Source organism: Callospermophilus lateralis, chromosome 2, assembly GCF_048772815.1.
Source record: "Callospermophilus lateralis isolate mCalLat2 chromosome 2, mCalLat2.hap1, whole genome shotgun sequence".
NCBI classification, from domain to species: domain Eukaryota; kingdom Metazoa; phylum Chordata; class Mammalia; order Rodentia; family Sciuridae; genus Callospermophilus; species Callospermophilus lateralis.
Window position 1 is genome coordinate 2,211,052 of NC_135306.1, and position 11,165 is coordinate 2,222,216.

Sequence of the window (11,165 nt, forward strand, 5' to 3'; positions counted from 1 at the left end):
GTGTAGCAGACAAAGAACTGTGTACTGAGTTCCAGGAAAACACCACCCAGATATTGACCCTCCTACATCTACTGAGATTGAAGGGCAAAGAAAGAGCTCTTAAGGGTACAAGACGGGAAAAGGGGTCACCCGGGAGGGGCAGAGCCATCTGGCTTTGGGTTTCCTCGGGGGCACTAAACACGAGGGTCCCGGCAGACCCAACGCTGAGGAGGAAGACAGTGAGATGAAGAGTATTGTACCCAGCCAAGATATCCTCCAGGTCCACAGACACAGGACTATTATACCCAGCCAAGCTGTCACCCACGTCCACAGACAGGGGAGATGCCGCAAGTGTGGAGCAACACACAACATGTGGCACCAGCACAGATGCCCTTTTTGAAGGTAAAACAACCTTGAAGGTGAAATGCAGTCACCTCAAAGAAATACCCAAGTAAGAAACTCCACAGTGAAAAATAACAGTGAATGTGTGTGTGGTCAGCAAGAACCTATGTAAGTGGATTTACAGCAAATGTTAGATAATTATGCAAAGTCTGGTTACAGAACAGATTGTAACAATTTAAAACCTTGGTGGAGTAAAAAGAACAATATAATTAGCAAACATTGGGGGTGTGTAGGGTGTTGTCGTCCAAAATGAGGATGCTCTCAGCTGGGAGTGAACCACACACTATCCCCATTGGACGCACAGTCCTTGGAGACGTCTCAGCAGGGAAGGTGCCAGGGCACAGAGAATCCCGTTTTGCTAGAGGGAAGGAAGTTACAGAAAGGAATGGGGTCATGTCAAGGGCCAGCAAAAAGCCCCCTCTGGCCAAGGAAGGACAGCTGAGCATCAGAGGGAACACTGGACAGGGTGGGCATATCTCCTCTGGCTGCTATAACCAATTGGTTAATTGCCACAAAATTAGTGGCTTAAAACAACACACACTGGGGCTGGGGATGTGGCTCAAGTGGCAGCGCGCTCGCCTGGCATGCGTGCCGCCCAGGTTCGAACCTCAGCACCACATACAAGGATGTTGTGTCCGCCGCCGAAAACTAAAAAATAAATATTAAAAAATTCTCTCTCTCTCTCTCTCTTAAAAAAAACAAACACATTTCTCATCCGATCCTGGTGGTCAGAATCCTGACACCTGTGTCAGCAGCACTGAGGCTCCAGTAGAGACAGGCGTCTGCCCCTTCCAGAGTCAGGTGTGCACTGGGCTCACCCGCCTGGGCCCCTTTCCCTTCTGTCCTCGCTGGCCTCTGCTTCTGTCCTCATGTCTCCCTGCCTCCCTGGGAGGGCATCAGGCCTGACTGCCCAGAGAATCGCGGGTCACACCTCGTCAAGGCCCTCAACCTCGTCACATCTGCAGAGTCCCTTCTGCCACGTTCACAGACTCACGGGCTTCCAGGATTAGCTCGTGGACATCTTAGGGTGCACTTTTCGGCCACCACAGATAGCAAGTCTGTGTAACTCTGTGGGTCAGTACGTGATGCTCAGGGAGACAAATCCAGAAAAACCCGCTGCTGTCGCCAGAAGAGGCCGTGAGCTTGGCCTCCCGTTGAAAACTGGTAATTGAAGAGAAAGGGTGGGGGTGTGGCAGGAATTGTGCTATGGGTGTGCACCTGGCCCTCTGATGAAGGTGAGGCTATGTCAGTGGAGGGAGAAACAGAACCAGGCAGGCACACCCTGGGCGCAGGAGCAAGGTGGGTCAGGCAGTGGTCAGACAGGGCTGAACCCCCAGTAGCAGTGTCCTCAGACCCACGGTCGGGGAGACCTGGATGTCTGGGTAGCACCTGCTCACCCTGAGGTGAGAAGGCACAGGTGTTGCTGCCCAGGGGACCCACTGGCCATCTCTAATGGGGACACATGGGCAATACATGGGTCACAATGGCATCCGCCAGGTTCTCACACCTACATCAGGCAGACCTGGCCAGCTGGGCCTCAGGACCAGCGTCCACTCCAGAGGGACAGTGAAGTCAGAGGAACCGGCTCTGGGGAAAATAGCCGGGTGTTGGTCAGGGCTTTCCAGAGGACAGAACAATAGGCTATACGTGGCCCTCAGGCGTCCAGAGGGAGTTGGGTAAGTGAAGCAGCTCCTGCGATTATGGAGACTGACACTCCGACCGGCTGGAGGCCCCGTGTGCTGGTCAGGGCTCTGTGCAGGTCCAGAGCCTCCCCCTCTGGTGGCTGTGTCTGCTCTTCTGTCTGTTACACCAGCCCCACCTTCCCCGAGGTCCCCTTATGATGTCATCTGGAAAAGTCTGCACAGTGCACCCTGGTGACCATCTCTGCCTGCCTCTCTTCCACCACGGCGCCACCCCAGCCCTCTTGTAAGGAGACTGTGACAGCATTTCAGGCCCATCTCAACCTCAAGAGGCTTCACTAAATCACACCTTCAAGGTCGTACAAGGTCACAGCATCAGGTTCTAGGCATCAGGACATGGGCAATGTGAGAGTTAAATCCAGTGGCCTGCGGGGAGTCCCAGGCAGACCCCACATCCACTCCAGAGGGCCCAGCTGGATGTGAGGGGCTGGGTGTGGGGTAGCACCCACATTGTAGGGCTGGGTATGAGGAGAGAGGGTGGGGTGTGGAGGGGGTGCTGCCTGAGCCTGATGCCGCACTTCCCTCCAGGGGCATTACATCACTGCCCGGCTCGGTAGGGTCCTCTTGAGGGGACACAGGACTGGGCTTCCTCCCCACAGCTGGGCCCCTCTGGGTCCTGGTCAACCATGCTGGAAGAGGCCCCTGCAGAACAGCCAGAAAACTCCTGGGGAGGGGGAGAATCAGCTCCAGCAGTGGGGCGGGGGCCAGGCCTCTGGGGGCAAACCAGGGTCCTGAAGGGTCCAGCAGGCAGGAGAGCTCTGCCTTCTGGGGTGACATCACTTTGTCTTCCAACAGTCCCTGAGGGTGGCACTCACTGAGGGGCCCGCGGAGGATGTGGAGAGGGACAGAGAGGTGGAGCTGGGACAGAGCCTCCACAGGCCTGGGGTTTGGGGTGTGGCCCTGCCCACATCTGGAGCAATGCAGCCTGGGTAGGGGGAGCCCGGGGGCTCAGACCCTCACCCCACAGCCTTCCCAGGGCCAGCCAGCTCTGCTTCTATGGGGACTCCCGTCTCAGGTGTCTAGAGGGACCTGAGACCCAGGGAGGGCTCCTGGGCCCTGCCAGGTTGGGGCCTGCTCTGCAGGGACTGGTCAGCCAGTCCTGTCCAGCACAGAGCTGTGGAAGGAAGCTGGGGTCCCACATCTGTCCTCAGCCTCTCTGTAGCTCCTTCCACTACCCCTCCCCACCAGCTAGGACCCGCTGCCCTTCCCGTCCCCTCCCACAAACCCACGCCTCTCCCTGGGGTCGGGGTGCTCAAGGGATGGGCCCTCCCCTTGGCTGCAGAGTGGCCTCCCTCCAGGGCTCTCATGGGGGTCAGTGTCAGGGAGAGGTAGGGTCCCTCCCACCCTGTGCCATCCCCATGCTTCAGGCTGTTCCTGAGGTGGAGGCCCTCAGCCATCGCTCCTGTGAGGGGAGCCTCCTGCTGACGCCTGCTCTGTCCCCTCCTCCAGCACGGGATGTCCCCTCTCCTTGTCCAGCTCCAGGGCTGCTGGGAGGGTGGGCCTCTGGAGCTCCCACTTCCCAGCAGGTCTCCAGTCAATTTAGGGCCACCCAGGAAAACAGCCCACTCAAGGATCGGGCATATTATTAGCAGACGCTCCCCCAGAGCTGGCTGAGAACCCCAACCCAACAAGAGCTGTGAGAGCCTGCACAGGGCACGGCACAGCCGGCTCCCCAGCCCTGTGCCGGGACCTCACTGGTAACCCGAGCAGGGGCAGGTGCTGGACCTCCAGGTCCCCCCACACACCTGTGCACTCTGACAGGAGGTGTGGTGCCTGTTGCCCAGACAACAAAGCACCATGCTTAAGTGCCTTCAAACAACAGGGATCTGTTCTCTCCCATTCTCGGGGCTGGAAGTCCAAAATTGAGGGACCAGCTGGTGCTCGCCAGTCCAGCTCAGCAGCTCCTGGCCGTGTGGCTTGAGCAAGGTCCACCTGAGTGTCTGCCTGTTATCCTCCCAATCAGCTGCTGTCTGAAGAAGTCTTAGAGTCCTATCTTTGTATGTATGGCTAATTAAAGGCCAGCATGTGGGGTGGGGGGTTCCTGATGACTGCTGGGGGTGCTGCACACAAGAGGTTCTCTCTAGGATCCAGTGGAAATCCAAGTTCAAGTAGTTGTGGCATGGCAAGCAAAGCGATGGGGTTAGAATGGGGTTAGATGTGTCCTGAGGTGGGCCTTGGAATGGGACCAGCACCCTGGGAAGGAGATCAGCCTGCTCTGCCCCCTGCCCCCATAAACACTGGGAGGAGAGGTCTCTGGACTGCTGGCACCTGCTCTGGACTCCCTGCCTTCAGGGCTGTGCCCAATAAATACTTGCAGCGGAACCCACTCCCCCTGTTCTGTGGTGGAGGCCTGAGCAGAAGAAGCCCTAACGTGACCCTCCCTGTTCCTGTGCTGCATGCACCAGCCTGGAACATGTGGTCACACCATAGGAAGCTCATGGAAATCACCTTCTGACAGCCAGATGACCACGGTCTCTGTGCCTTGGGGGATGCTGGCTCCCCCTTGCTGGGCATCTGGGTTCTGCTTTATAATTAATTTGGGAAGAATCTGATTTTGAGTCATGCCTGTGAGTCTCTGGGGTGTGGGCTAGGGGAGGAAGCCATGTGCCTGGCTGTGCTGGCCCAGGGGGCCCGAGGAGCAGCACACACCGGGAGGAACACCTACCTTGCCCTCTCAGCGTTTCAGGGTGCCCTAGGGCCTGGGTGTGGGGAGCCAGAGCCGTTTCTCATTTCTTGTGGTGGAGACACTAACATGGGATCACGTGGAGGCCAACATCCTACCTCAGTGAAGATGGGCCCCGGGTGCTACTCAGCCCCCCAGGAGATGCCCTGCTCGGCTGCACACGCACGCACCCAGTGCCCACTTCCTTCTGTTGTCTCTGTGACCTTGGCCCTTGTCCTTCTGCTCACTCCTGGCCTCCTGGGGAGGAGCAGTGGCCCAAGCCTTGGAGTTCATGTGAGGCAGGAGGAAGGTGTGAACTGCTCTGGAGGCCACACCCCCACAGGAAGGCCACCTGGCCTTCTGTTGTCCACCCTGACTCAGGGCCCACCTCTGAGGCTCTGCTTCCTGCTAAGGACCCCAGGGGGAGTCCCAGCCCCACACCCAGCTGATGGGGAGGGCATATCAGGCTGGATCCAGGCAGTGGCTGGGACAGGCGCCACGTGTCTCACTCAGGACACCTGAGAGCACACAGTCCAGATCTGTCCTTTCTTGGTTCCATTCTGCAGGCAGCAGACAAAGGGTATCCAGGAGAGTGGGCAGGACAGAGCACACATGACACCTTGGACCAGTTCCCGGAGTCCACACAGGTGGACCCTCCCTTGAGAGCTCACCCCAACCTCCCCTGGGCCCACTGGCCAGGTCAAGACCACCTCCCTAGCAGGCTGCATCCTCTAAGGCCTACGGACTTGCACTGGACAGGCCCCACCCCAGGCAGGGCGAAGGGAAGGGCTGAGGTGACCTGTGGCAGAACCACCAGCCCAGCCTGGCCTGGCAGTCAGGCCTGTGCAGGGGGAAGGAAGGTCCCAGGCAGAGGTTAAACATAACCTGGGGAGACCACACCAGCTGGCGTTTCCCTGAGCTAAGCAGCCCTGGGGTGGACACATGCCGGGGAGGCACTGACAGTGAGAGGACTAGGGACACTCGGCCTGCTCCAGGGCTACCTGGGACTGCTGATCCTGCCCTGGAGTCTGGCTGGCACAGGTGGGTCACCATCACACATGTGGCGGTCCTCTGCTGCGACAGCTCCTGACTCTCGTCCACTGGTCCAGGTGAAATCCCCTCACTGCACATGTGAGTTCCGGGCAGCTCAGCCCAGAGTGCAGTGGGGGTGGATGTCCAGTCCCCATGGGGTCCCTAGTCCAGGAGGAAATGCTTCCCAATCTGCCTGTCCTTACCTCCCTCTGCCTTCACCCCCAGAAGCTCCCGGCCTCCTCCATGGGCTTCCACTGCCCTAAACCCACCACAGTCCTCCTGGATGCTCAGCTGGCCCCACCCCACCCCAGCCAGGCCTGGCTGTGTCCTCTCCTTTAAGCTCCTCGGTTTCCAAGCCCTGGCCATGCCTGACACAGGTACTTCTCTTGTGGGGACCCAGGGACCAGCTGGCTCACCAGGCACCCCCAGAAGGGGCATGGGATACAGGTACAGCCCAGCCCACCCCCAGCATCCCCAAAGCACCCTCAAAAGACAGCGATGTGACCCAGATGCCCCACAGAGCTGCCGCGGCCTTCAGGTAAAATTGTAGCCGGTGGGGCTGGGGGTGTGGCTCAGTGGCAGAGCGCTTGCCCAGCACAGGTGAGGCCCTGGGTTAGATCCTCAGCTCCACATAAAAATAGATAAATAATAAAATAAAGGTGAAAAATATATAACATTAGAAAAAAAAATAACAACAGCAAACTTGAGCTGGTGACCTCTGGGGAGCCTAGGGCCCATTCTGAGGTCCAGATAGCTGGCTGCTGTCCTTAAGGGGCCGCCCAGGGGAGGCAGCCTGAACAGAGCTCTTTCTAGGGAAGCCCTGCGGCCCTGCTCTGGTGGAAGATGGGCAGGGCCACGGGGAGGGCGGATGCTGGTAGGCTTCAGGAAGGGGGTGGGGGGGGGGGAGGAAGGGTGTCGTGGGGGAGGGCAGGCTGATGGCCCAGAGGGGCAGGCAGGCAGGGATGGGTGGGGAGGGCACTTAAGGGACAGGCCTCCTGCAGGCACTTGGCAGGCAGCCGTGCTAATTCTCCCCACTCACCTGGGCCTCCCTGGATGGTTCTTCCCCACTCTGCTCCTAACTGCTCAGTCATTAGCAACCATAGGTGAGTGGTTCTGAGGGCCTGCTGTCCCTAGGGACCCTCACTTGAGTCCTGCTTGGAGCCCTGGTGGGGCCTCGAACCTGGGGAGGGGCCTGGCTCTGTCCCATAGGGCGGCCTGACCCACTGTGGTTCTGTTGGCCTGGGAGGGCCTAGACCCTGGAGGACTGACTGTTGCTCCCTGTGCTGGGTCCCTGCCTGCTGGTCTGTCCACAGCTGCCTCCTGCAGGGCTCTGTCCTGACAATGCTGGATCCTGCCTGCCTTCCCATTTCTCATCCGTGTGAAAATATTTCACGTCTCCTCCAGAGAAACCAGTCCAGATGCTCAGCTGTCAGAGGACCACGGGATGCCAGGCTGGGGCCCTGCTGGGGCCCTGCTGGGGCTGCGTCCACCCTCAGGCCTGCTCGGGCGTCACCCTGCAGCAGGCTGCTCCACTCCAGGACCCTTGGGTGAGAGATGGGGTGGGGATCTCTCCTGGGGCTTGGCCTGGGGCAGCACACAGGCCAACCCAGCCAGCCCAGGGCAAGCCCCCTTCCCTGCATGGAGTCTGCTCAATGGGTTGGGGGGGGTGCGTGTGGGTGCTTCTCACTGCTGGCCTGCCCTACATTCAGAGGGGGACCTAACCTGGCTTCCACTGGGGCTTGGGTGACACTATGGGCTGGGCCCATCCACCCCTGGCTCCTATACTCCATTTTTTTGGGCATTTTGGAAGAAGGGCCAGTGGTGCAACAGCCCTTGTCTGCCTCCTGTGGAAAGCTCGTCCCCTCTCTTCTTGAGACTGAGTGGGCAGGGCAGAGCTAAAGCCTCATGTCCACATTACAGAGCAGGAGCCCAGGCTCCCAGAGCCCACCTGCAGCCACACCTGTAGCCACCAAGGCCTTTTTACAGCCCTGCCCCACTGCCCCCTCAAGCTGCCCTTTCCGGGGCTGTTAACCCACTCTGCAGGAGAAGGAGCCCAAGTGCCAGTCCCCCTAGGACTGTGGTGCTCACTTACGTCTCCAGGGCATAAAGGAGGACTGCTTCTAGACAGGGAGTGGGCCTGGGTCTCCTAACACTGCCTCTTGGGTCCTGGGAAGGGGTAGAGGCTCCACAGCGTCCAGTCAGCTTCCACTGAGTGCCGCTCCCCAGGAAGCCCCAGAACACGGCCTGGGGGGTGAGTCTACCTGGGCCACATCAGTCCCTTGAAGGGGAAGCTCTCAATCCTGCCCCTCACGGAGCTGCATAGAGCCCTCAGTCACCTGGGGAGAGTGGCCTGGCGGCTCTGCCTTGTCCACGTGTGGGTGGCTGTGCTCCCAACCCCCACCCGCAAGGCCAGCCTCAGCAGTGGTGACTCACTGCACATGGCTTTACTCCCCTCTCAGAGAGGAAGCCACAGCCCTACAGCCTGCTAGGACTCGGGCCTCTCCCCACAGAGCCTGCCGGGCCCACAGTGGGGGAGCTGGGGGCAGGCGGAGAGAGCACGCGCAGGTCACAGCTTCCCCAGACTCTCCTGGTGGAGACCACCACCCTGGTTGGTCCCCGAGGTCCTGGCTGCTCCATCTCTGCATACCACCCTATGGCCTGCAGCCCCAGGACTCGGCCCCAGGAATCCTACCTGCTAAAGCCCTGGAGAGGTCCCGAGAGCCCCTGCACACCTGTGCTCTTGCAGGTGGGGCAAGTGGGCTCCCTGGCCCCTCTGGGCACCCAGGCCCCTCAGACCAGAGTCAGCACTCCCTTCCCATCCTGAGAAGCAGCCTTTCTGTCTCCTTTCCTCATGTGGCCTGGCTGTCACTATACCTGTGGGTCCGTGGTAGGCTAGCCATGTGCCCCCCAGCTCCGTCCCTTGTTTTAGGAATCAGTGACAGTGCACGAGGTGGGGGAACAGCTCTGGGGATGCCAAAGGCAGATGAGGAGAGGAGGGCTGAGGCACTTCGAGTGCAGTGGCCATCAGGGCTACCAGGCCCACTTCAGGGACCTCCAAGCAGCCACCCTCCCCCTTGGCCTGGGATTTGTGCTCAGAGCTGGGTGGGGAGGGTGTTGCTGCAGATGGGGGCTCAGGTGACCATGGGACCTCCTCAGGGTGGGTCTTGGCCCCCTCGCCATGCTGGTTTCCTGCCTCAGGGCCCTCTAGCTAAACGGGGACCTTCTCAGAGTCTGGGGGTCATGAGATGGGCAAGGCCAGACACCCACCCTGTAGCTGTTGCCAAACTAGCCCCATGGGACAGAGACAGCTTTAGAAAAATAGGAAGTGGTTCCAAGGGGTGGCTTCCTTTGAGGGAGCTGGTGCTCTGGCTCAGTGAGGGCCACATCATGCAGAGGACATGCTGAACTACACTGGGGCAGACCTCATGCTCCACACAGTTAGCCATGATTAAAGAGTCGTACACAGGTCTAGGACTTGGGGATGGGTTCAGTGGCAGCTCCCTTTGCCTGAGCCAGGAGGGGAACCTCTGTCACCTCCTGTGAAGACAGAGGGGCACAGCAACACCAACCCTAGTCACTGACATCCATCTGGTGATCAGGAGGCCCGTGCACCATGTGGGGAGCCAGAGCCATTTCCTATCTGACGTTGGAGGTCCCCCAAGTCTGCCATTTTCCAGAGCAGGCACCCAGTGGGATGGGGCTGACTTAGCAAGATGTCTAGTGCACGTATTGGGCCTGGGGAAGCCCGGACTCTCCCCACATGGGTCCCAAGAGGGCAGGAGTCCCCAGTCAGGGACACCAGAACCAGCACCTGCCCATCCCTACTGCCCAAAAAGGAAGTTAAAACTAATCTCTTGTCCAAGGCATTTATTCTAGGTGGGTTCATTATGTGCTGCAGCACTTGGTTCAACAAGGCAGGAAAACACTGACTTTCAAAAGCACCTCTGCAGGACTCAACCCCTTGCTGTTAAGTGGTCGAAGACTTTGGGATCGGTATCTCCTCTGGCTCTAGGTGTTCAATGCAACCCAGCACCACTGGAGATCCAGGGGATGGTCTGGCAGGACATCCCTGCAGCAGGCTATGTGATTTTTAGTCACTTTCCCCAAGTACTGGGGGTTCCTGACACACAGCGCCTGCACACTGACCCTGCTCATGAAAGCAATTTCCTCCTTTGCTGCAGTCTCAGCAGCTTATTCTGACAGCTCAGTTTGTGCCCTGATAATCTGCAGCCCCGAGCACTTCATGTGCTAACTTAACAATTGCACTGTTCGGGGACCACAGCCGCGTCCGGGCTGGTGAGTGAGCCCTGAGGAGAGTGCTGAGCCGCCCAGCGCACAGTGGAAGGAGAGGCTTCCAGTCCTCGGCTCGGCTCGCAGGCTGACAGCACCTCCCCTGAGGCTGGCAGAGCTGGAGTGCTGGGTGTTTACCCAAGACAGCTATTTGGGGAACAGGGGAGGGAAAGGCAGCATCCTTCAGCTCCCTGCCAGCCCCTCAGCCGCGCTGCTCCTGTGGACCCATCCTGCCCGTCCTCTCCTCAGAGACACAAGTTCATTTGGCTTTTTCACACGGAAGAGAATCTAAGGTGAGGGAACATTGTCACTTTGAATGTGTGACTGTGAAATTGCACTCTGTCCCCCAGTGAATAATTAATAAGTGAGCACAGCCTGAGTCTGGAGGACACTAGTTCTCAGCCAGACTGCCGGCCGCTACCCCGGCGCCTAGGCCCCGGCTGGACCCCGGCTTCCGCGGAGCAGCTCTGCTGGAGCTGGGGGCAGGCACCAGGAGGCCAGGGACCCCCGACCGAGCTCTGGGCCGACCCCCAGCACCGAGCATCCCGCGCCCTGCTCCAGGGGCCCTCCCCGGACCTACTCCCCCTCTCCGGCGCCCCGAAACTTCCCGGTCCCGGAACCTGGAAAGTTGCAGGGCGCCGCGGCTGCGGGGGCGCGCGGGCTCAGCACCGCGGACAGCTCCGCGCGGCCGGCCGCCCCCGGCCTACCTGTCGTCGTTCTGGAAGGACTGGTCGCCCAGGAGCAGGTCCCGGAAGCGGTACCGCGGCGGCAAGGGCAGCACCTCCGTGTCCAGGTCGCTCATCTTGGGTCTGGCGGTGTCCAGGAGCACGTCCCCGCAGCCGCCGTCCTCGGCGCAGGGCCGCCTGCGGGCACACGCCAGCGCCCCCTCAGTCGCCGGGCGCCCTCGCGGACGCGCGCAGCCCCCGGCCCCGCGCAGCCCGGACGCCGCGACCGCGACCGACCAGGGTGGGGGCGGGGCGGGGCGGCACCTGCAGGGGGCGCGCGGGGGAGGGGGCGCGGCCAGGCTGGGGAAGTTTGGAAGGTGGGACAGATCACAGCCAAGTCAGGGCAGGCTCTCACAGCTGCCCCTGGTCCCCCTG

General features: G+C 60.1%; 1 protein-coding gene across 3 annotated transcripts in view; it reads right to left on the minus strand.

Annotated features, from left to right (window-relative positions):
• Nucleotides 1-10,933, minus strand: part of Kcnt1 (potassium sodium-activated channel subfamily T member 1) — a 55,317-nt gene extending 44,384 nt beyond the window's left edge. For 2 of the 3 annotated variants that reach the window (XM_076843029.2, XM_076843028.2), the window contains exon 1: nt 10,773-10,867. In XM_076843029.2, the coding sequence (XP_076699144.2) occupies nt 10,773-10,867 (95 nt within the window). Of the gene's footprint in view, nt 1-10,772 lie in introns of all 3 variants that reach the window. The other variant, XM_076843030.2, reaches the window with a different exon arrangement.
• Between the last annotated feature and the right edge of the window lie 232 nt (nt 10,934-11,165).